Source organism: Fusarium sambucinum, chromosome II (assembly GCF_050947815.1).
Source record: "Fusarium sambucinum isolate potato_lamoka chromosome II, whole genome shotgun sequence".
In the NCBI taxonomy this organism is placed as follows: domain Eukaryota; kingdom Fungi; phylum Ascomycota; class Sordariomycetes; order Hypocreales; family Nectriaceae; genus Fusarium; species Fusarium sambucinum.
In genome coordinates this window covers 2930922-2955596 of record NC_139293.1, presented here as the reverse complement: position 1 = coordinate 2955596, position 24675 = coordinate 2930922, and the positions used below count along the sequence as shown (strand labels likewise).

General features: G+C 47.4%; 9 protein-coding genes across 9 annotated transcripts; 3 read left to right on the top strand and 6 right to left on the bottom strand.

Moving 5' to 3' along the window:
- Positions 1-559: 559 nt before the first annotated feature.
- On the top strand, positions 560-2354 carry FSST1_007794 (cytochrome P450; the record flags this gene model as incomplete). The annotated part of the gene is made up of 2 exons (XM_083224614.1): positions 560-1588; positions 1635-2354. The coding sequence occupies 2 exons, from the start codon at positions 560-562 to the stop codon at positions 2352-2354; spliced, it is 1749 nt and encodes a 582-aa protein (XP_083083755.1).
- A 262-nt stretch (positions 2355-2616) lies between these two features.
- Positions 2617-4676, bottom strand: FSST1_007793 (Zn(II)2Cys6 transcription factor domain-containing protein; the record flags this gene model as incomplete). Its single annotated transcript, XM_083224613.1, has 6 exons — positions 2617-2715; positions 2766-2982; positions 3038-3149; positions 3200-3944; positions 4019-4483; positions 4536-4676. 6 exons carry the CDS (start codon positions 4674-4676, stop codon positions 2617-2619), a joined length of 1779 nt encoding a protein of 592 aa, XP_083083754.1.
- Positions 4677-5013: 337 nt separating this feature from the next.
- FSST1_007792 (uncharacterized protein) lies at positions 5014-6860 on the bottom strand (the record flags this gene model as incomplete). Its single annotated transcript, XM_083224611.1, has 5 exons — positions 5014-5510; positions 5559-6394; positions 6440-6469; positions 6518-6603; positions 6657-6860. 5 exons carry the CDS (start codon positions 6858-6860, stop codon positions 5014-5016), a joined length of 1653 nt encoding a protein of 550 aa, XP_083083753.1.
- Positions 6861-8433: 1573 nt separating this feature from the next.
- FSST1_007791 (iron-containing alcohol dehydrogenase) lies at positions 8434-9675 on the bottom strand (the record flags this gene model as incomplete). The annotated part of the gene is made up of 1 exon (XM_083224610.1): positions 8434-9675. One exon carries the CDS (start codon positions 9673-9675, stop codon positions 8434-8436), a length of 1242 nt encoding a protein of 413 aa, XP_083083752.1.
- Positions 9676-9996: 321 nt separating this feature from the next.
- FSST1_007790 (uncharacterized protein) lies at positions 9997-11624 on the bottom strand (the record flags this gene model as incomplete). Its single annotated transcript, XM_083224609.1, has 3 exons — positions 9997-10796; positions 10856-11305; positions 11354-11624. The coding sequence occupies 3 exons, from the start codon at positions 11622-11624 to the stop codon at positions 9997-9999; spliced, it is 1521 nt and encodes a 506-aa protein (XP_083083751.1).
- Positions 11625-14399: 2775 nt separating this feature from the next.
- FSST1_007789 (major facilitator superfamily domain-containing protein) lies at positions 14400-15826 on the top strand (the record flags this gene model as incomplete). Its single annotated transcript, XM_083224608.1, has 2 exons — positions 14400-14612; positions 14666-15826. The coding sequence occupies 2 exons, from the start codon at positions 14400-14402 to the stop codon at positions 15824-15826; spliced, it is 1374 nt and encodes a 457-aa protein (XP_083083750.1).
- A 1047-nt stretch (positions 15827-16873) lies between these two features.
- On the bottom strand, positions 16874-20365 carry FSST1_007788 (CHAT domain-containing protein; the record flags this gene model as incomplete). The annotated part of the gene is made up of 1 exon (XM_083224607.1): positions 16874-20365. The coding sequence occupies one exon, from the start codon at positions 20363-20365 to the stop codon at positions 16874-16876; it is 3492 nt and encodes a 1163-aa protein (XP_083083749.1).
- Positions 20366-22362: 1997 nt separating this feature from the next.
- FSST1_007787 (SDR family oxidoreductase) lies at positions 22363-23109 on the bottom strand (the record flags this gene model as incomplete). Its single annotated transcript, XM_083224606.1, has 1 exon — positions 22363-23109. One exon carries the CDS (start codon positions 23107-23109, stop codon positions 22363-22365), a length of 747 nt encoding a protein of 248 aa, XP_083083748.1.
- A 796-nt stretch (positions 23110-23905) lies between these two features.
- FSST1_007786 (uncharacterized protein) lies at positions 23906-24646 on the top strand (the record flags this gene model as incomplete). The annotated part of the gene is made up of 2 exons (XM_083224605.1): positions 23906-24397; positions 24539-24646. 2 exons carry the CDS (start codon positions 23906-23908, stop codon positions 24644-24646), a joined length of 600 nt encoding a protein of 199 aa, XP_083083747.1.
- Between the last annotated feature and the right edge of the window lie 29 nt (positions 24647-24675).

Sequence of the window (24675 nt, the reverse complement as noted above, 5' to 3'; positions counted from 1 at the left end):
AGCAGCAACAGATTGAGTAGTATCTGGATCACAGAATGACAACAATTTAAATCTATGCTTGTGTGTATTATTAAGCGATAACTCTCTCGGCGACTGAGATGTCCGGAAACGCAGAGTCAGCTTACCTCAGACGGGATAAGCCATGAGCACCGCGGATCATTCCAACAGGCTGCATCTTGGATCCTGCAAGAGAATACGAAAATGATATCAGATGTAATCGGTACTGGCAGTACAAGAGCCGAGAACATTGATTGCTATCTCTTTGACTTCTACCCACATTCCAGTCTTGCGAAGATATATTGTCATTTGGACAAGTCTCATCGCACACACTTTCAGACCCTACGGCGTAATAGATCCCCGCTGACAATCCCGCTAGCACTAAAGTGGTTTGATGCCGCAATAGCACAGCCAGTGGAAAGGTTCAACTTGCAGTTAGTGCACATTAGTCACTATAGTACTACAAGCATTCGGCAGTTACCATGTAGCATTTGGCGGCGTATAAAGAACAGACGTCGCATCAAATCTCATGCTTACGCCAATAAACAATCCTTCATCATCAATGGCCATGCTGTCTCACCTTGTCGAGCTAGACGGACAAGCACCTACGAGCTTCATCTTGACGCTTGTCCTCTCCATTGTCAGTACTCTCTATCTTATACGACGTGCCCTCCTCCCTAAGCCTATCCCGGGCATCCCATACAACAAAAATGCAATCAATTCCATCATGGGCGACATCCCCGAATTCAGAGCAGCCAAGAACCGTCGTGAGTGGTGGGCACTGCAAGCTGTAAAACATCAATCTCCCTTGGTCCAAGTTTTCATGAAGCCGTTTGGACTTCCCTGGGTTTTTGTAGCGGATCATTTTGAAGCATCGGATATCTGCATGCGACGACTCAAAGACTTTGATCGAGCGGACATCACAAGACAGCAGTTTGGCGGGCTGACACCACATCATCAAATCACGCTCAAAACATCAGATCCACAGTTCAAGAGGAACAGAGAACTTGTTCGTGATCTGATGTCAACTAGTTTCCTCCAACAGGCCACAGCTCCTCAAATTCACCACAAGTTCTCGACTCTGATGACCCTTTGGGATCGCAAAAGACAATCATCTGGAGGACGGCCATTTGACATCTCGCACGATATTCACAATGCGGCGTTCGATATAATCCTGGGAGCCTCATTTGGTGTCGATTCTGGGCAGGGACAGATCGGAAAAGAGCTTGACGAGCTCAGAAGTAAGACCATGACTGGAGGAGATGATGACGCTTTCGAATTTGGGCATGTCCCATTCTATGATGAAGAGCTTGGCTGTTTCGATGTTTTGATCGAAAGTTTCAACGTTTCGATGAGATCGCCCTACCCACTTGTCAGCCACTTCATCTATCGTAACCTGTCAGCAAAGATGAGAGAGGCCAATGCAATGCGTGCTAAACTACAAGACCGAGAGATCGCCAAGAGCATCGAGAGAAGGGAAAAGGGTCAACCACAACGCTGTGCTTTGGACAACATGATGGCTCGCGAAGATGCGATTGCTGAGAAGGAGGGGCGTAAACCCGATTACAGAAGCCAAGCGATTCTCAGCGAGGTACGTCATGAATATCTATACTTAGGGGCTAATCTAACCTTTAAAGCTACTTGGGTACCTCGTCGCTGGTCATGAGACGACTTCAGGTGTTTTAAGATGGGGAATGAAGTACTTGACGACAGATCAGCGTGTTCAGTCGACTCTCCGTGAGGCATTCCGCAAAGGCTACGCTGAAGCACTCGAACAGAAACGCGTTCCAACCATGGACGAGGTTCTGAAAGCTCACATCCCATACCTTGACGCTGTTATCGAAGAGATACTCCGCCACGCACGGGTTGCTCCCATCACTCTTAGAGAAGCCGTTACAGATACACAGATTCTCGGTTACCACATCCCGAAGGGAACGACCATCGGCTTTCTAGGAAATGGCCCTGGCGTCATGATGCCGAGTATCCCTGTTGATCCCAAGAAGAGATCTGAAGCTTCTCAAGCTCATGTGAACAAAATGGAACTTTTTGACGAATCAAACATCTCCCAGTTTGTTCCAGAAAGATGGCTCACTACACAGACTAATGAGAAGGGAGAAAAAGTCACCGTTTTTGATCCCAACAACGGTCCTCAGCAAGCGTTTGGCTTGGGGCCTCGTGCGTGCTTTGGGAAAAAACTGGCATACATGGAGATCAAGGCCTTCTTTACGTTTGTGTTCTGGGATTTCAAGTTGGAGCCAGTAAAGGCCGAGTTGGCAACGGACGAGGAGATGGTTGCGTTAACGAGAGCGCCGAAGAATGTTTATGTCAAGTTGACAAAGGTTGAATGTTGTGGATAGAACTCTTGTATTGAACTGGCCATATCATTCTTAAGAGGAATTAAGGAGACCAGCCAGCCACTCCATTACATGCAACCAAGTCCGTTTGTCGTATAACTGACACTTCCTCCCTTGTCTTCATCATAAGTCTGCTTTGTGGAAGGATTCGTTGTTTTCCGCCCTTCTAAATGCAGTCGGTCAAGAAAGACCCTCTAATGAAACTCCAACCTTACTATCCCATTACCTTTATATCTAAACATTTTCCCACAAATACTTATATAGGTTACGCTTCCGTCCTTACCAAGAGATATGAGTCCGCATCGTGTAAAAATCCTCTAAAGGAAGGTCCTACAGACCAGCATCCTAGTGTCCAAACATGCTGCTGTCAGATAGTCAGTATCTCTATTCACGACTAGAAATTAATATGGTTACCTTGGCTAAATCCACAAGATCTACATCCCCAGAGACAGGATTTCTATGCAACGCCTGTTCGAGGGGATAAGGCCAGTCACATTTAATGAACAACGACATATCCGCGAGCCATTCCATACGTTCTTGAAGCTGCGGTAGTTGCACAACGAGGTCGCGGAATCCTGGCCAGAGCACAAAGTCCGCCATGCTGATGTGAGGTGTAAACAGCTGATTCGATCTTTCCAACATTAATATGGGTTATCCAAAAGCAAGGCAGGTAGGAGGTAGCCCACGTTGGTCTGATCCATTCTGGCATGGCAGCATATGACTCTGGCGTAGGGTCGACCATCCATCTCATCATATACCAGAATACGTTCATGGACGCAAAACATGTGAAATCGTATCCTAAAAACATCAATCAACTACGTCCCCAAACCCCAAAATGGGCTAACTACCTTGACGCTTGACGCTATGCACCATTCTCGCCGCCCACTGTGACAAAAGACACGATCTGTCAAACTCTTGCTGGTCGTAAAGTGCTGCAACATTGGGATGGTGGCCAGCGATGCGATTCACTGGCTCCCCACTTTCCAGGAGGCTGGTCGCTCGTCTGTAAATGTCTCCAAACGCATCATCGAGATGTCCTGGGTCTGGTATGGTATTAAGCGAGGCGGCAGCCCAATCAGGGACGAAGATGTTGCGTATCTGCGCGTCTTGAATGTTTCGAGGGTACCCATTCGCTCGTATACTGCTTGAGAGCGACAGATTGTTGAAGTGATTCCGAAAGTTTGGTTGGATGTCAAGCGATGAGGATAAAGATTCTTCGCTATTTGCTTGAAGATTCGACTGGGACGATATGTAGTTGCCCACGTCCGATACAGCGGTTGACATTGAATGAGTTGACCCTTTATGCATCAGTGGAGACTGTTCGTTGATATGGTCTACTGTCCCGTGTTGGCTATTATGAGGGCTTCGTCCTGGTACATCAGCTGTTGTGAGTAAGAAGTCATCGTGGTTGAACAACGGTTGGAAGAATAGACTTTGTTTCCCTGTCTGACGCGAGATCGCACTGAAACTGTTTGCCAGTTGGATTGAGTCAGGCGAGTCTTCTACCTTGCTGTGGAATGGTATCGTTGCCTGAGACTGAGACTGAGACTGAGACTGGAGAACTTGTGGTGGTTGGAGACTCGGCGAATCGTCCTTTACTTGCGAATAAAATTACGTTATTAGCACCAGCCAAACTCTGTATCATGACTCTCGGAATAGTGGCTTACCGTAGGATATACCGGGATGTTTCTGGCTGTATCTAGATGCGATTGATAGGAAGGTGCTTGTGTCGTTGAAGAATACCCGAAACCATCATCTGCTAACCCAGAGTTGGATGCAGCGAAGGGCTCTGCATCAGGTAAAACACCTTCTGTCAAAAAATGCGGAATGTTGGTCTGGTCAGGAACTTGTGAGTTTGCCATGGTAGAATCAATGCCTCCGGTGTTGCTTAGTACTTCTAGTATCTCCAACGGTTCCTTGGCACTCTGCAAAAGCTCCAACACGATACTTCTGATTCGATCCGGCCCAGAAGCTACTTGTATCAGGAGCGTCTTTGCGGCCTCCAATTCTAATTCGAGCTGCTCATTGACACTCTTTAGATTCCTGACTTTTGCATCGCGAACGTCCGAGTCGTATATACATTCAGCACCCCATTTGGTACAGTTTGCACATGCAGGCTTGAGTCCATTGCACTACATGTAGTGTCAGCCAGTCAACCTTGACCTCAAAGTCAGCTTTTGTTACCTTTGATTTTCGCTTACGACACTCCCAGCAAGCTGATTTGATTATGCCATTCCTCTTTGACGCGGCCCGATCTTGCGGTGCCTTTCGAAAGGTCCCATCGTTGGAAAGGGCGGGTTTGATAGGCCTATATGACGTCGACATCGTTAGCCAATTGGCTAATTAAGTGGAAAGCGCAAATATTATCGATATTTCATGGCAGGAAATGGTTTGATAGACATAAAAATTTTGCAGATGGTTAAAGCAAGAGTTCAGGCTGCAAGTATGCATGATATGATATCATGGCAGCGCTACTCCTCGCGTCTTCTAGTATTTTTTGTGGCGCATGATTGGCCAACATGTCAGCCGTAATTTCGTCATAATCACCACTAGCTTGTTGCTTATTACGACGCCTAAAAGTGACAGAATCTTGAGCGAAAAGAGAGAAGAGAGCATGTCTCGGTTACGACAGTTCAGCGTTGCATTCCTCCACCCCCAATGTCTAGGATTGCTTTTTCTTGATAGACTTGCGCTCCATAGCCACAGAGCCAACAATAGTAAGCACAGCCAAAGCCAATGGAATGTACAAGGTCTGTATCACAGCATTCTCGTAGCCATTCAGCACACTTTTCAGCCTCTCTGGTCCAATTGATTCCCTCATTTTTGACAACCCCGCCTTCTGAAGTGCATCAACATCTGTATCAGGTGAGGTTGATTTAATCTCGTTGGCAAGACGGTCTTGGAACAATGTCGCTGATGCGCAAATCCACAATGCGGAACCCATCCCGGCACCAAAGGTCAAAACTGCTCCACCAAGAGAAACGTCTTCCATGGGAAGAACAGCTTGAAGTGCTATCATTGGACTATTGAGACCAAGACCGACTGCCAGCCCTAAAAAGGACAAAAGAATAACTGCTTTGGTTACCTCTTCCTCAAAGTCGATAGTTGTGAGAAGGCCTGATATGATGGGCGTCAAGATACTCGTGGCCAGCATGAATGCTATGGATCTGGTTAGTTTCTGGTCAGAAGATTACCCACCAAACTCACGGTAATAGTATCCAAGCCATGTCGTGCCAAGGCCGGAAATAACAAAGGCGATAGACAAGCCGCCTACCATAGGAAGAGCAAGCAACCCAGCTTTCGTAGGTGTATATCCTCGCACTCCTTGAAAGTAGATGGACATGTAGTATTCTGTAACCGCAAGAACCCCCTCGCAACACGCTCCAAACCACATGCCCGCGATGATACTCCTCTGCTTCAGAATTCTCGGGGGCAGCAGGGCCTTGTCACCTTGGTGGTACTGTAGGTACCCGAATGCAGTAAACAGCAGCACGCAGAATACAAGAGGCAAGATAATCTGCCAGCTGCCCCAGCCAAACTTTGTGCCTCCCCATTGCAAGGCCATGAGAAGACATGTGACAGCCGGAACAGCAATTAACGTCCCAAGAAAGTCTATCTTGTTAATCTTTTCCTTTAACGTGAGCACGGGTGCGTTCTCTCGATGATGGGAAGACTCATGGACACCGTACCACGTCAAGATCAAGCACAAGACACCAAGGGGAATATTGACACCAAAGCACGCTCTCCACGAGAAAGCATCGACTAAAACACCGCCAATGGTAGGTGCGGTGATGAGGCCGAGACTTCCAACCCCACTGAGCAAACTGTTGACCATTGCTTGTTTGGAGAGGGGAAAACATTGCTTCAGAAGCTTGAATAGACCTCCATTGATGGCTCCTCGGCCAAGGCCGCTAATTGCACGGCCGAGAATGAAGACTGCGGATGAGGGCGCGAGGGTACAAATTAGAGCGCCTATCTCAAAAGTTGCGATGCCGATGAGAAAAACGGCTTTGGTGGAAAATAAGGTGTAAATTTGGCCAAAGCTGGGACGGTCAATTGATGTTGGCAACTCGGAATTGTGCACTTACAAGAAGACAAAGGCGCTGAGGGACATGCCACTGTAGGAGCATTAATGCAAGTGTTGGATCCAAGACCTTGGGACTTACTATGCAGCGGAATACCATCCGATATCTGCTATAGTCTGGAATTCATCGGTTATACTTGGTACGGCAACTGCAACAATCGTGATATCCTGTAGGCAGTTGATAAGTCAAGTCGGCGATATTTGTGAGGGCGACGACTTACAAGTCCACTAAGGAACAAGGCGATGGACATTGACAACATGGTTGACCAAAGCTTTGGGCCAGTGGGAAAGACAATATTGTCCTCTTCATTGCCAGGTTCTTCGATTTGCAGTGCTTCAATCGGCCTGGATTCACCAGGTGAATCTATATTAGATTGCACCGTCACGGTGTCAATGGGGGTCTGGGTTAATGTTTCGGAAGCCATTGCTACGTATGATAGGATAAAAGACTACAAGTTTGATCAATGATTTGAAACATGTTGGGTGTAAGCCAAGTATTTATCTTGATTCCGTCTGACTCTTGATGAAGGCATTGCTGACAGGTTCAATGGCTAAATGGTTGAATTACGTGTTGGTGGAGGGGCGCCGAGTGCTGTAATTGAAGGAATTAATCAAGTCTTTAGGGGATCTGCCGCTAATAGATCAAGTAAACGCATCACGCTGTGTGTGTTCAATGTGGCAGCACGCGTCTGCTGAGGTGGCTACAAAGGTCAACGCAAGCTGTTGAGTTAGAACCGACCGACATAAATTGGAACAAGAAGGAGTCGGCCACTGGTAGTTACAATTATCTCTGTCTGTTTCCATCACTGCCAATGTAGCCTGCTCGTGTAGACATCTATAAACCCAGGGTAGGTATATCAGAGTATTTTTTTAGGTACCAGTTGTCCACTGTTACGAACCAGTAAATTACCCCGCAATGATGGACCGGACATACGCTGACCCGACAGCGCAACCACTGACGCGTTCAGTCAGCTTCAAGGTCAAGAAACGGCAAGATCAAGACAAACCAGCGACAACAGTCAACGACAAACCATGGCCCCCGACCGAGAGATTATCACTCGATCGAAATATTTACTCGTTTTACCAAAGGATATATAATACTTTTGCGCCTCAATGGGTCCCGATGATGGGTAACGAGGTCCTCAAAACGTAGCGCCATCGACGTTCCATCCCTTGAGCTTCTGAAGCTCTGCGCCAACTCATCCTTCCATTCTTCAACGGCTCACGCGTAGCTGATACATTGGCACTATGATTCCCCAAGACATACAAGGTCATACAAAGAAGCGATCTGATTTCTTCCCTGTCGCAACGCCGTAAGGTACAGGCTCAGGCAGAACTGAGGGCTACGCTCGCTATGATCAAGCTCGAGATTACTATTCAACCATCAACACCTGTATAACGCACAGCTTAGAGCAAGGGCGCGATACGGAATGAATTGAGCGTGGAGGATCCATCAGTCCTTCTCAGTTGCTTCGAGATGCAATATGATCATGCGCGTAGCTGACACATTGACTCGAGACTGAGGTTTGTACGCATTTCGTTCAATTCCCTTGCTATTTACTGATCTTCCATCCAGTCCGCTCAGTATCCGATCTCTGAGTCAACTGCCCAATACCTGACGAATCTCCTTCTCAGTCTACGCCAGACTGACACGCGACCGACCTCGAACAGCGATCCTCCCGATAACTTGCGAAACAACATTTCCGAAAGTGCGTTCAGTCAGAACAAATTCGGGAGATCTCGACGATTGAACAACCCTCCTCGGTATGGTACCATACAATTCAGCAGTTGGTATTAGTCTTGCCGGTCTCTGAAAGGGCATGTTCATACTGTCGCATCGCAACCCTTCCTCGACGCCATCGAACGAGAAACGAAATACACTGGGTGGGCGAAAGATGAGAGTAGAAAATACGCTGAAAGCTTCCTCCATCCAGGAGCTATTCGGCCTGGGTTTTCACCCACACAAGGCCAATAATGCATCCCGTCGCTATCGCATGTCTATTTGGCCGAGTACACTATCTGAGAGACCTCGTCTCTCGTCAGAACCTTACCAAACGAAAACATAACATCTGTCATGGTCTTGTCAATGATCTGTTCAATCTGCTCGTCCCGCGTAACTCCAACCTCCTTCAAGCTACACGGCAAGTCAACAATCTTGACCAACCGCTCAACACAGTCTCCAGCCTCGGCCTCGTCCCATTCCAGTGTCTCATTGAAGATCTTGACGATCCTTGCTTGCGCTTCTGGGTTTTTGTCTTTGGTATAGCGTAGCACAGGAGGGAGCATGATGCAGCTCGTGATGCCATGCATGACCTTTCCTACGCTGCCCAACTGATGACCGATTGCGTGGCTGGCACCCATGTTGACGCTGTAGATGATAAAACCCATGAGGGCCATTCGACTTCCTGCTTGACACTTACTGATGCCATGAACGAGCTCATCTTCGCCTTCTTCTCCACGATTGACACCCTCCTTGTACTCGACCAAGCCCTTGGATAAATCGCGTAGTGCTTGCTCGCACCACTCTTGTACATCGGGGTACTTTGCACACTCTGGATTGCAAAGTGTCTCGATGCAGTGGTCCACGGCACGTATACCAGAGCTCAACCACAGTCTCTCGGGCGCGGTCCTCGCAATCCATGGATCCATCAAGATCAAGTCCGGTGCACCGCCGTCTTTGAGAGAGAAATGCTGCTTCTTACCAGCGCTGTTGGTGCAGCTTGCCGTATGGTTCCACTCTCCGGCGGACAAACTTGTAGGTACCAGGATGAGTTTTACTCCTTCTGCTTTCTTCATCTTATCTTGGGGTGCGACGCCTTTTTCTTGGTCGAGAAGAGCCTCCATGTCTTTCTCCTCGAAGCCTTGAGGTAGGGTCGCTGACATTAGACGTGCGACTTTACAGGCGTCAGAATAGGAACCGCTGCCGACGCAAATAACACAGTCTATGTTTTCCCCAGTGATTCTATGGGCAATGTCGATGACATCTTCGTATGGAGAGTGTGAGCCGACACCCTCCTTGGCGGTGATGAGTCTATCACCCAGTGCTTCTTTGAGGTCTTTTATGATGGACGTATTCTTGGCAAGAGCTTTGCTGTGAACGAGCAGAATGCGCTTCGATTTCCATTCTTGAAGAGTTGTGAGAATATCGTCTTTGCTGCGCGAGTTGAAGATTGCGTCGGAGCCTGAACGGTGTCCGCCTTCGAGCTGGGGTGTGCGATATCGCTTGAGTGGGATCGTCATGTTGGCAGTTGTCAAATGCACAATCAGGATCGGTTATGGTTACTGTAAACACTGGATCTATCGGATGAGGTCCCAAAGTCAGGCAGACACAATAGTCTTCTCTTATAAGGACTCAATTGGCGTTCCCTCTGTCTGGTTCGGGCCAAAGTGGGTTCGTGACGTCTAGACTATGACGCTATGCCGACTTCCGGACGCCATTCCTATAACTTGGCTGATTGTGTTGAGATTGATCGATAGACGAATTCATTTATACAAGAGAATAATAGAGGACGATATTATGAATTGAAGAGGGCTCTGGTTCTGGAGTCAGTGATCATTCGCTCAATCTACCAGGACATCGTCTAAACCTCCCAACATTCCAAGTAACTTGGACTTGGCCAAGCCCCTATTGGTCTTTCCCATCCTCTCCTCAATATCCCTTCTACTCAATGACAACTCCTCGGCTACTCGTCTCCATGAATACCCATCTTTTAGATCAACTCCCTCTTGCTTCAATTCGAAGCCACCTTCAAGAGAACCCTCATCCAAGTGTACATCCTGCAATACCCCATTATGCTTCCGCACTTTACCACCGATGATGACAGTCTCAACTTCTTTGGGCCCTGCTTGACGAACAATGGCTGTCAAGGGATCGTTTTCGGCTGCACAGCCAATGGAGGTAGATGTCGTGTCGAAAATGACCAGATCCGCCAACTTGCCAACAGCGATAGACCCAATGTCTTGGTCCATATTTGTCGCACGAGCTGCCTTGATCGTCGCCAAGTTGAAGGCCTCCTGTATGCTAGCTCGTGGCTTTCTAGGGTAGTGCCCTGAAGAAAACGTCTTGGTGTTTTGCATTGCGCGATCGCTTGCTAGAGCCATTTGCATCTGGTGCATCATGTTGACAGGTCCACAAGAGTGGCAATCTGCACCGAGACATGTCAGGGGAAGGTCCGCTCTGAAGGCCACAGGGTCTGCGCCGGAGGCCATGAATATTTCGGCGTCTGGAGTCGAGACAATGTATGTCCCTGACGACGTGAGAAGGGATGCCTGTTCAGGTGTCGTTCCGTTACCATGTGTAAGAAGGATATCAGGACCGAGCAAGCCGCAGGCGCTTAGCTGCTCTGGGACCTTGGATTGGCCTTCCAATAAAGTTAACTGGTCAACGCTCAAAGTTCTTTAGGAGATTGTCCTTACATACCTTTCGAGATTGGCCAATGTCGGTAGTGGCTTGCAATCAACTTCACTCCCGCCTTCTTAACGTGATTTAGAGTCTTGAAGATGACATCTTCGGGTAGGAAATAAGAGTCAAAGAAGAAGCCCAGTTGTACTCGCTCGTCATCTCCAAATGGCGATTTTGCAGCAAGATCATCAATCTGCGGCAGTAGCCAATCGGGCTGAGGAGAACGGTCAAGTTCAAAAGAAGACTCTGTCCACTCTGTGGCGCGGAGCGGCATAACTCCATAGCAGAATATAGACCGTATACCCGACGCAATCGTAGCACTCAGAGCGGCTAATCCATCTTCAGGCTGAGAAGCCATGTGTGCATTATCGACGACGCAAGTTGTTCCAGAATCGAGAGCTTCAAGGCATCCAGCTAGCTGGCCCCAGAATATGTCTCGTGAGGTAAAATTGAAGCTTTGAAGGTTGGCTTGAAACCTGTTAGGCTCCTCTCTTAGCAGGCCATGAAGTCACGTACCTTCAAGCATATAGTCTAGCATAGTGCTGTCCCCAAGCAACCCCTTGAGTTGACTTTGCCACATATGATGGTGAGCATTAATGAATCCTGGTGAAACTATCTTGCTTTCACAATCGATGACTGAAGCATGTTCAGGTTTGTCGATACCCTCACTAATTTCAGCGATGTGGCCATCCGAGATCAGGATGTCGGTATTTCTCAGAACAATAACATTGTCTTTCTCGTCATGCTGAAGCACAGTGCTGTTCTTGAGCAGTATTTGGTCACTCATTTTGTCTGACTTTGAAGAAAACTACCAAGTGGTTCACTCAATGTCCGCTATCTACTTATACCCGTCTTTGTGTTATCGGGATATCTTACGTCAAAGCTCGGACTCGGTAAATTCATCCACAAGTTCGGTCATTCCACAAGCGGGGACTAACCCCGTTTATCTCACCGTTCAGGAAACGGTTACAAAAAACGGCATGTGGCTGTGGCTGGGCCGGTTCGACGGTTTGACCGTCCGACCCGCACAGATAAGATTAGATATCGGACATTTGTCGATGTCCAAATCTAATCGCGTCATCTGCAGCGCATCCTATATCGAAATTACCCTAGACCTATTGCTTCTTTTATTTAACGTGGCATTCAAAAATCAAGACCATAGGAAGACCAACATCATTATTAGATAGTTGAGGATACTTTTCATTGTTTTGTTCTTCAGTTTATATTATTATACGGCGAGATATTTCACTACCGCAACCTTGAACTCACGTATCGACTTTGATGACAAGCATGTTCAGGAACAGTTAACAGTCCCGTTAATACATCATGTGCTTGTCCATGCCTGTTCATTGTAAACTGGGGCAGTCACGGCAACAATAAGGCAAAGTGTATGCATTAGCTTCAAACTCAGACTGTTAATGTGATTCCAGGCCGGTGGAGACAGTTCATTGAAGAGAGCAGAAACAACCAATTCACCAAATTGAATTTTCTTGAGTTGAAAATGATTTTTCCTTTATTATTTTCTCTCACTTTCACGCCAGGATTAATCAACTGTATCTTCAGTTTCTCGGGTGCCCATCAAACACATCAGCATCGATAGTGGCGACATCTGAAATCTTGATCTAGGTAAAGCCGCCCAAGGTAACCGCATGTGTAAAGGACTAGACAGACCATCGAATGTCAAAAGACAAGGTTGTAAAATCCGATGCGTATGCAAAAGTTTGCATGGGATCTAAAGTGGCTTGTCGGGCCAAACCGTCCTACAGCCATGATAAAAACGGCTTGGTCACTATTTCTGCAACCCTCATGAATCGGTTACGCCCGGCCACACAAGCTATCGCTGCAGTCTTTGCTGTGACTAACGTTAAAGAGTTTAATTTTCGGACCTCACGTGGCCACTAGAAGGAATTGAATCTCTGGAAGCATTGTCGTAGCCGGGCCACAAAGGGGTTAGACCCAGATTTGAGATTACGTCCACGACTACGGGTAACTTGACGAGAATGGGATTTCGTGCAGACGCATTCCGGAGGATTTCCCCAATTCTCTTGTTTCATTTTGCCAAGGCCAGATTGCCTTCCCCTCAATGAGCCAGGATAGTTCTCGCTGCGACAAAGCTCAGGCCAGGCCAGAATCAAGGAAGGATTTGTTCCCTTCGTCCTTGGACTGTCAGTCATACTGGATCATCGACCCCTTTATGTTGGCAATTGCGCGATATTAATTAACGCGTTTTGGATGACCGCGTGTTTTGGGTAAAGATTGACCCCGATTGTTGGCTCAGTGGCATCATATACGGGCCGGATGCGACAGATCTGTGGCTTTCGGGCCAGTCTAGTGAGTGATGCGTACCCAATCTATCAAGGATGATGAGTGCCAAGATGTACTCCAAAAGTGAGCCAGGGGAGCTATCCTTGATCGTGTGCAGCATATGGCACGCATTCAGAGAGTAAAAACCTCATAGAAGTTAGTAGGCAGCAGAAAAGATAGCTTCCCAAGTCTTAGGGTATGAAAATAAGTAGTCTAAGAACCATAGTCTAAGGAACATAAAGTGAGCCACTAATTTCGTCTCTTATGCTACCAGCGGTCAATATTTCTGATACCCTGAGGAGAAGCTCAACAACAGACTTGCTTTGAAGCTTGATTCACTAGTTGGGGCTATCAACTGTGCAACCATCTCACAAATTACCTCCATCTGGCGTGCAACTTTGGAGCCTGATGGTCCAATGGCATGATGCAAGCACAAAGCAAGAGGTAACGCGTCGAATCAACAGCTCACCCATCTAGCCTTGTAGCTCACTCTCGCCCTCAACTAGGGAGATACTGCCGATGCCGGTCAATAGCGTGTCTTGGACCGTGTGTAAAGGCCCGAATAGTTCAAAGCTTTGAGAACCCGTTTTGTCGCTGAACAGCGAATTGAATGTGGCCCCGGAAGATCTACAAAGCGGCGCCTTGGCCTGCTAAGCTTATTTAGTGAAGCCATCAACGGCCGTATTGTCGGTCCGACCTGCAACAGCTCTCCACAGAGCCTTTGCCTGATGTAGTCTAAGTTGGGGACATGGTCTCCTTGGCGTCTGAGTCCAAGATGGCGACTGGTTGAGCTTGTTCCTCCCCCACTCGTAGCTTGTTTTATGGTTCTTCCCCAGACTGGTCTCGATTCATGGACCCGGGTTAGGCGACGCCGCCAGTGTCACTGGACTGTTGGCCAACAAGATTTTTTTCGCAAGTTGGGGTCGTGGAGCTATGGAGAAGCTTGTTTACTCCGCTAGTAGCTGCTCATCCTCCACACTGACCCGACTCCAACCCCAAGTCTGGAGTCTGGGGATTTTTAGAATGAGGAGTGTTGGGGAAAGTGGATTCGACTCTTGATTTTAGTGTCGGGGCGATAAAATCTGGGCTTTTTTTTGGTGTGAAGTCTGGGGGGAGAGATTTGTATAAAGATGTGCTTGCAACACCTCTAAACAATTCTTGCTCATCAGCACTCATCTCCTCATCAATCAATTCAATCTCATCAGCTTTAATCTGATAGATCATTTAGACTTCTTTGTCTTTTTATCTCTATATCACAATGGCTGGTGGTATTCCTGTTGCGGCGCCTCAATTGGCCGGCGGCTACCTCAAGGGTCGCGCCCTCATCTTCCCCCTCTCCCTCGTCATCTCTCTCTTCTTTCTCTGGGGTTTCTCCTACGGTCTTCTCGATGTCCTCAACAAGCATTTCCAAACCGTTCTCGGCATTAGCCGTCTCGAGTCCACTGGCCTCCAGGTCATGTACTTTGGTGGTGTAAGTGACTGATCACAGAGGTCACCTTGTGCAACATGCTAATCATCATACAGGGTTATCTGCTATTCTCTCCCATTGCTGCTGAGGTCCTTAAGCGAAGAGGCTACAAGCAAACCATTCTGATGGGTCTTTCTCTCTACTCTCTTGGTGCCATCCTGTTCTGGCCCGTTGCCAAGTCGGCCGACTCCAATGCCAACGGACGAGCAGTATTCGGCGGCTTCTGCGCTTGCACTTTGGTTATCGCTTGCGGACTGGCTACTCTAGAGACTTCTGCCAACTCTTATGCAGTCGTCATCGGTGACCCAGCAAGTGCCAACGCTCGTCTCCAGTTCTGCCAGTCTTGGAACGGTGTTGCCTCGTTCATTGGTCCCTTGATCGCCTCCAAGTTCTTCTTCACTGGCGAGAACCAGAACAGCCTTACCAATGTCCAGTTTGTCTACCTCGCTGTCTCCTGTGCTGGTGCCGCTGTTGCTGTTCTCTTCTTCTTTGCCAAGCTTCCTGAGATCTCCGAGGCTGTTATCGAGGATGAGGCTGGACACAGCAACGAGGGTTCCATCTGGAAGCAGTACAACATGTGGTTCGCCTTCGGTGCTCAGTTCTGCTACGTTGGTGCCCAGGTTACCATCGCTACCTTCTTCATCAACTACGCTCACGAGAACGGTGGTGTCTCTACTGCCTCTGCCAGCAACATGCTTAGCTACGCTCTCATCACCTTCACCGTTGGCCGCTTCTTTGCCACCGGCTTGGCTGTCTTCCTCCGGGCCGAGTTCATCATGGTCGTCTACTCTTGTATCGCCATCGCCCTTACTGCCTACTGCAGTGCTGGTTCCGGTGCTGCCTCCATTGGTGTTCTGATTGCCATCTTCTTCTTTGAGGCTCCCATGTACCCCACCATCTTCGCCCTCGGTACCGCCAACCTTGGCCGACACACTCGACGTGCTGCTGGTATCCTCGTCATGGGTGTATCGGGCGGAGCTGTCTTCCCCCCTATCCAAGGAGCCATTGCTGATGCCAAGGGCACTCGTATCAGCTATGTTGTCCCTACTATTGGCCTCGTCTACGTTCTCGGCTACGTCGCTGTGTGCTGGGTCCGTAGTGGCATGAAGATCCTCGTTGACAAGGCTCCCGAGTCTCATGTCGATGAAATCACTGATAACGAGAAGAATGGCGTAGTTGTTGAGCAGTACGAGAAGAAGGCTGGCGACATGGCTTAGATGATTGAAATGGAACAAACACCACAGGTTTAATTAGAAGCATTTTAGAGCTTTAACTTCACGATAGATGGTGCAAAAACGCACTATGAGATACAGAATATAATGTTTATGATTTCTACATGATTACTTCCTTGTCCCTGTTGCATTTGGTAGAGTCAACTGTCGTTGTTGTTGAACGCAAAGGATATCACGTGCGTGATCACATGACTGCACGACACCTCACCTCTGCAGTTCTTCAACTTGGACCTTCACTCAACTAATTCTCTCGTCATTCCCAAATTAATAAAACCTTTCAGTCAAGCAATGCCGTGTGGTGTTGGTGCTGACCGCCAACTACCGAACCCCCGCCGCCCCTTAACGCCATTCCCAGTGCACAGCCAAGTCTTTCGTCACCCAATCTCAAGACCACTGGGATTATGCACTTTGTATTCAAGCTAGTGAGTGGGTAGCAGAAAAAATAGCCTCCTAAGTCTTAGGGTATAAACATAAGTAGTCTAAGAACCATAGTCTAAGGAGTATAAAGTGACTAACTGATTTCGTCTCTTATGCTTATAACGGTCAATCTTTTAATATCCCGAGGCCAAGACACTGGAACCCCAAATTGAAAGCAATCTGCTGATTCTTAGTGAAAGCTTAACGTGTATTATCAAATGCCCATGTCCTATCTAGTTGTTCTTCGGCAAAGCGATGCCGTTAGTTATGTTGAGCTTAACCTAAAAGAGTCATTCTCCTTGTACTAACAACCACTAGACGTCGATAACCGAATACCCCCACGAATACTACAGATAGATTGAGGTCTAGATCGATTGTAATGTAGCATTTAAAGACTCGTACGATTTCAATACCATCAGCAGATCTGATGCGATTATCGTGCCGTAGCTCAGTGTGAAGCCCAACAGTTCACCACACCGCATTTGTTGGTGACGAACGTAGTATCGGAGTCATGCAGGTTTGTAGCTCAGTCGTGGTGCATTTGGAAGCAAACCTGTCATCCTTAGCCCACCCTGCCAATGTTGCAATGACCTCCTTTGTATGATAACAGAACATTTATACACCAAAATGGACATATGGCACCCAGTAAGCGGGAGCCGTACTATCGTCTTCGCAAGAAACAATATCCCTAGCTTTTCTCTCACCTCCCCGAACACTTCTCGACATTGAACCGTCATCCTCGTCCATACTCTCCAGCCAAGCATCCCTCATCACTCTCATGGCCCTGTGTAGCCCTCGGCATACCGCATCATCAGTCATCCCTTCTTCTTTAATGGTTTCATATGTGATACGCGCAACGTCAACACAATGCTCATCCTGTACCCTCCACAATGTCCCAACAATGTGTCTAAATCCTGCCAATTGGCAGGCACTGATGAGATGGATACTTTCGTCAATAAACTGCTCATCCTGAACACGCCCTGTGCTGCATGCCGAAAGATATGCGAGAAACGGTGACTCTTCATGAAGGTCCAACTCCAACAGGTTTGCTACCGTCAGGGGATCGTTCACATCGCCGAAGCACAGATGACTCTTTGACGGATTGGTGCTATCTGTGTAGCCGTGCCCTGCAAAATGGAAGATCTTGCTACTTCGCAAGTGATCCAATGCATTTTGCTTGTCCGAACCAGCAATCACACATTTCACTCCCATACTATCGCAAATTTTGCTGACCAGCTCAACTTCTTCCATGGCCTTTGGCAGGGGAGCCTGATTTTGTGTCTTCTCCATGGCGACGAGAAGAGCCTTCGCTGGACCTGTGGGTGCTCTATGACGACGACGGCCATGTACCAAGGCCTTGACAGATGGGCTGTAGGACGATATCACCCGATCCATCACCGTCTCCCCAGATCTCTGTAGATGAAGTCCAGCAGCATGTATGGGGAATCTACTCAAGTGTCCAGTGGGAATCCACCAGACATGGGGCCATTCCTGTCCGTCCGACGGTGTTTCTATAAAGCCCAACGCCTTCAATATTTCATCCATAAATGAGTTCCAAAGTAACTCGAGTGTCTCAGGACTCCCATAATCATTTTCGGCTACGTCAAAAATCGCAGTGTAATCCTTCAAATTCGTAAAAACTAGTGATGTTAGTCTCTCTTCTTGTATGATAATAACTTCGATACCCATCCAACTGCTGTTGATCACCACTACAGGACCATGGATTGCAGCGAAAAACATCTGATCGGTTGTTAAAGGCCCTAGAAAATCTTCAAATCCCGGTTTCAGACGAATATTGGTAAGTAGGTCATCGAAAGCCTTGCCCGCATCACGACGACGGCGTCCATTCAGCAAATCCTTCTCGTTCGATAATGAGTTGTTGGAAGAATCAAGCTCGCTTCGAAGCCTCACGAACTCATCTGCCAACTCAGGGAATCCTTTCTGGAGGTCCTGGATATCCGTGCGTATCTCATCCAACGATGCAGCGAGCAGTCCACGCCCCTGTTCCAGTATAGAAAGAGCTTCCGAAGGCTTCTTTTCGATCCTGAGAGCTGCTCCTGCTGTATTGGCTGCGAGACCTGCTGCGTGACCCAACAAGTACTGCCTATCAGCTGTTTCAAGCGAGCGCACTGAAGCAAGCATAGGGACCATTTCTAGGGCTGAACGCCCTATTTCATATGACTGCTCAAACTCAGGACATATCTCCACTATAGCTGCTGCAGCAATGACGCGACGCAAGGGATCTCCAGTAGGATGTGTGACTGCTGCTCGATAGTACTTGACTGCTTTCTCCATATCACTATGCAGTTTCGATAAGGTAAACTTGCTGACATGTAAACCACCTAGTGTAGTCCAGTGCTCTGTTCTGGATGGAGAGTCCTCAGGTGTGAGATCCAGAGCCTTTTTTGAGATTGCGATGGCTTCGTTCACATCATCTAGGGAGCCTCCACCGCTTTTCACCTGCTTCTGTAGTAGAATGGCGAAAGTACTCCTAGCAGTTGATCGTCCAGTATATTTGTCAGTCATTGCGTAAGCGACCTTTCTGCTAAGACGTATGCTGACTTCGAGATCTTGCGCTGACTTCAGTGCATCATATCGGCAACTGAGAGCTGAAGCAAGCCGATTCTGATATGTCTCTATGTCCGGATGATCATCTGAAACACAACTGAGTGCTTTTCTTGACATTGTGATTGCCTCATCCAGAAGACTGATATCCCCGTAGCTCCGATTGTACTTCTTCAGTAACGCTGAAGCCAGGTTATGGAGTTGAACATGCCGATCAGGGTCTTCCTCCGATGTTGCGTCTAGGGCAGATCTCCCGTAAAATATAGCATCATCGAGATCCACCAGCGAACCAGTTATACGAGACCGAACAGAGAGTACTGTTGCCAGGTTGTTCAGCACTAATTGGAGACCTGGTTCATCCTCTGACATCACTCTCAGGCTTTCTAGGCCATACCGGACAGACTCGTCAACTTCAGTGGGGTCCCCAGTTCTCTCGTAGAGAGCCATTAGGTTGACTGAAATATTATTGAGTTGTGTAGGCCAGTCAGGATGAGATTCTCCGCCTTTCTCAATAAACTTTCTATTGAGACTGACGCACTCCTCAAGGTCCTTGAGCATGCCCGTTTCAAGATATAGCGAGTGTAGCCGGAGGTAAAGAAATCGTATGCGAATCAGCCAGTCGGGGTCATCCTCCGAAATGGGAGCTATTGCTTCTCTGACCATCAAAATCGATTCCTGCAGATCCGCCAGAGTTCGTCTTTCAACATAAAGCTCATCAAGAGACAATGCCAGAGTGAACTGATTGACTGGCTTTGCTGCCTCCTGATCTCGTTTGATAGCAGGTGATATGGCTGACTCATTGCTGTTCTCGATTACAGACAAGGACTCGCGTCGCAGTTGTACTACCTTCTGTAGATCATCCAACATTCCAAGATTTAAGTGTCTTAGATCGTACAGCTGGGCGAAAATCTCATACCACATTGCGCGGTCATGGTGTTCATCCGAGGCAAGGGCAAGTGCTTGCTCTATATGCGTTGAAGCATTGATGAAGTCTTGTTCACTCCCTAGTCGATCATACTTCTCTTTCAGTAGTACCCCAAGATTAAACTGTTGTATAGCCTTGCTAGGGGTTCCATCTCGCATCTTATGCAATGAAGACTCTGTCAAGACAATTGATTCATTCAGGTCAGACATATCTTCAGTGTGAAAAAAGAGATCGCCTAATTGTAGTCCCAGCCAGTACGAGTACTTATCAAAATCTGCGGAGCCGACGGGTGATGCATCTATAGCTTCGCGTTCGAGAGAGGATGCCTCTTGGACATATTTCTGGTCAGGTTCAATGTGCTTGTATCTTTGATAGAGAGACCATGCAAGAGCATGCAGCCATAATGCATGCTTTTCAGTGCCTGTAACAGCGATTGCAAGCGTTTGTCTTGCCAGATAAATTATATCTGGAATTTTACTTGGGTCATCTGACTCTTGATAATAGGAAACCATTTCTTCCAAAGCATATTCAGCTTCTGTAAACACGTCGTGGTTGGTCTCGACATCAGGTGACTGCGCCTTTAATTCGCACGATGTGTTTGTTGATTGTTGGTTCATCATCACGATAGTAGACCCAAGGGCTTAGTGTCTTTATTTCTCCTCAAGTCAAGACGAGACGGGACAAAGGTAGGCCCATGGAAGTTTTGTAATGATGGAGTTATTAAGAGGTTGATGCGGCTTTTCGTACCTAGGTATGCCGCGTTACGTTGCATGGGGGTATGCTGACGTTGCTGACAAATAACCTTCACCAAAGAAGATAACTGGCTGGATTGAATAAGAGGGAAAGGGCTAAATCTGTTGAGATGTTTACCCTCAGGAAATACGCGTTTAAATGAGAGTCGGTCAACAACGTGATTGATATCTGGTTTTGGGTGTCTAGGGGACCAAGAAGTGGCGTCAAAAGTCAATAACCGTGATTACTTGATTGGTCAAAACAATATGGATCCAAACTGTAAAGATGATGCAACTTTGATAAGGTAGACTAGAGACAAATACTGTGGAAAGAAAGAAAGAAGCCTCAGCCACTGAAAGCTGAAGTACGGAACACATAAGATATAAAGCAGAATGACCCCCGATTGTGTCCACGTCTTCAATCAAATTTCCGGCCACAAACACCTACTTTCCTTCACCTACCACATTCACCGATCAGAAGAATACCAGTCATGGCGTATTGGAAAAAGGAAGTAACACCACAATGCATCATGCTCATCTGTGCTTTTGTTACCCTGGCGATTATAGGGTACTATTGGTTGCGGAAATGGACAAACAGGCTGAAAGCGGGCATGAAGATATGAGAAATGGCTGTGAGATGGCCAGTCAACCGAACCCTCAACCAGATGCCCATTTCCAGTCACGAGTCTATGAGTTCGACTATGCTTCAACGGAGCACGAAAAGGTACGTATTCTGATAATAAAGTTTCTAAAAAAGGCACACAATTAACAAAAGTATCACAGCAGGAGGACAAGTAACAAGGCTACGCGGTTATAAAAGGAGGACGTGCCATCCAGAGTAGTCAAGTTAGACAACGACTACGAAACTCAACTTCCTGTCATTTTTGGCATATCGTCTTCCCACAACCGTCATTTCTTTCTTCTTGGACTTTGCTCAACGTCAACAGGTCCAAGTCGAAACTATGGGTACCACATTCAGCAAATTCAATAACAAAACTTTCGAAATCAGTTGCATACGTATCGGTATTGCCCTGACGGCTCTCGCCTGCCTATTGATCGTGCATCGTTTCTGTACTTATCACAAACGGGGTCGTCACCGCTCCAAAAAAGCACCCAAAACCGAAGATGGATAATGAACGAAAAGCCATCATCCACCTGGAGTCGTTATGACGAATGTTGCGGAGCAGATAACGACGAATATCGGCGACATAACAACCATTTCTCAACAACATCTATTATGGATATCGACTAGGAGATCTACCCTTCTCAAGTGGTCCGCCAATACACATTGTGGAATCTGTCTGTCCGACCAAAGAAGAACACAGAAAGCAAAGGAATCTTTTCGGGGAGTCACGAGGTTATATTTGGTATCTTAGGTACTCAAGGTTCACAACTTTGATCCGAGTGGCAATTATCAATGCCTTGAAGGGGTAGGGAATACGGTGGTATCTGATAAGGGCGTACCCTGATGATTAATTTTAAGATTCGCGACATCAAATAGACTTCTCCAGTTCGGCACATGAGCCAGTAGCGCAAGCAAATGCTACGTGTGATTTAAGAATTTCTTGCTCTCACTTTGACTTGGAAAAACTCAAGTAGCTCTGATTAACATCAAACAGCATGAATTCGGCCTCAATCTCCCTGAATGAGTAAACGCCAAATATCTACAACTTACGTAGAATCCAGTAGTTCAGGTAGCCTCTACGCGCGGAACATGTTATCTTAGGAGCAAAGGCGGCAAGATATAAACTGATACACCTTCTATTTACTCGCCACATCTGACTAACTATAGGATTTTAGGTTATTCCCTTGCTTGTCCGGCAAGAATCCGTGTAGTTTGTCCACTGGATCATAGAACTGGGGTGCGGACCTCTGACACAAATTTACCAAGGGAGCTCTTGGCCCTTGTTCGTGACGAACTTGCCCGAAGTCTTCTCTCGAGTAGCACCATCAATTATCTCGAGCATGCCCTTGACAGATCTCTCAACACTCTCGAGCATGGCCAAAGGGAACCCCCACTCCGTCGCAGCCGCATCACCCATCTCTGTGCTCACAAAGCCCGGATGAAGCGCAAAAGCAACCAAACCCTCATTTTGTATGTGCAAAGCCTGTGTAAGCCAGTTTAAAGCGGCTTTGCTAGGCCCATATGCGCCAGCGACAACCTCCTGGAAGGTAATACATCCAACTGATGAAGACACATTGACAACTTTGGGGGCAGGAGACATCTGCAAGTATGGCCAAAGGCCCTGAGTGACGGTAAGGGGACCGATAGTGTTGATCTCAAAAGACGATCGAAGATCACTGGTGGGTATCTCAAGTACTGGGTGACTTGGGGGGCTGAAGGCAGCGTTATTGATCAGTACGTCGACGTGATCAACGTCAAAGGCACCCCTGATGTACTCAGGAGAGAGGGCATTGGAAAAATCCAACTGGACGATGGAGATAGTACTGCCATCCCCTCTTGGGGCGTCTTGAAGAGCTGCTTCAAGAGATGACTGCGACTTGTCATTGCGGACAGTCGCAAAGACAGTGGAATGGGCACGAGCGACAAGAGCTCTGACAAGTCCAAGGCCTATGCCTCTGTTACCTCCGGTAACGACATAGACGGTGTTTGTGTTGTTGGACGTCATGACAATCTAAGCAAGGCAGGGGTAAATGAAAAGGGCAGTGCTTTCAAAAGGGGCAAGTTATTTAAGAAAGCAAGATTCGTACTGACGCACGAAAAGAAGGGCTGCGTCTTATAAGTGACGACCAGCGTGATTTACCATGGTTAACACGCGGCCAATGAAGCGCTGCGTGGAATGGATTATTGATCATCCGTCTTCTCAGCCTTGGCGGGTGTAAGTAAGTGAACCAACAATTAGGAGACGCAAGTTGCATACAGGGACCTACAGGAGCAGGGTTCCTTGGCACCCTTACCGGTCAAACATGATGGGGGCGGATCTCGTACTATGACTTTGCTAGAGATTAGAACCTCTTGGTGGAAGTGACTTATCTAGTTCTATACGACCTCATTAGTTGTTTTGGCCGGTATTGACAAAACATTGCCATACGATCCACGCACTTGAATAAAGTGATAATAGGTCCAGTTCTTACTAGTACAGCAACAACATCTCATATCAATTCAGACATTAAGAGTTATTCCTTCAAATACGTAGTTTACTTGTGTGCACTTTCTTTCTACCATTTCCTTCAAATTGACCTTTAATTGAAGGTGTTGTAACCTACAGTCCGGAGCCATAGGCAACGCATTAAGCAGCCCCAGGCAGGGCCTCCGGAGGGTATAAATTCAATTCCCTCTATCGAAAAATGCAAAAGACCAAGACCAAGCAAGAGGCCTAGAAGGAAGAGGCAAAGGAAGAAGAAGACCTGTGCCTAGGATGACGGAGTCAGCATCAGGGTCTTGTATCTAACACTGTCGTTTAGATGGCTCCCAAGAAATCTACCTACAACAACAACTTCACGGCCCACGATGGCATGTACCGCGCCTTTCTGACGACATGCAAGGAAGCGAATAGCAAGGGCAGCGCAGCCTTTGGCCCTACCGTTGGACTGCTGGCTGGCGCGCTCATGGGTCTTCCAAACAGGGATGAGGCCAAGCTTCCCGAGCAGTGGACAAATTTTACCAACACATTCCCCGAAGCAACAATGTGTTTGCGTCGCTCCGTTCATGGCTTTCAGACTTCAGACGGCAAAGGATTCAAGGTCAACCTGACCAAGGATGACCAGTTCAAGCGTACCAACAAGAAGTTGATAATCAGCAACCCTGATTATCCCAGCGGTTCTGTGGATATTGCCGCTGCGAACAGTGTCGCTCCGCCCGTCCAGCATTCAGGGAATGCCAACCTCAGCAGCCAACTCTCAGAAATCGCTTCAGGGTATACCAACATGAAATCGGGAAAAATGTCTGCTGGTCTGGTTAGTTTCCGAAAGAAGTATCCGAGGTTTAGGGCATAAATATAGCCTAAGTATAACTTACAGAACATAAATTAACTAAGAATTTTCGTCTCTTATGCCTCAAGAAACCAAAACTTCTGACACGCTGCTAACATCAGTTAGGCAAGTGGAGTATCTGAAGTCTCATTATTCAGCATCTTCTATGACGTTGTGCACTCATCAGAACATCACAAATCATCCCTCAAGTCTCGCTCTTGTCGTATCCAATAATCCAACACACACGTCTAACTGAACAAATT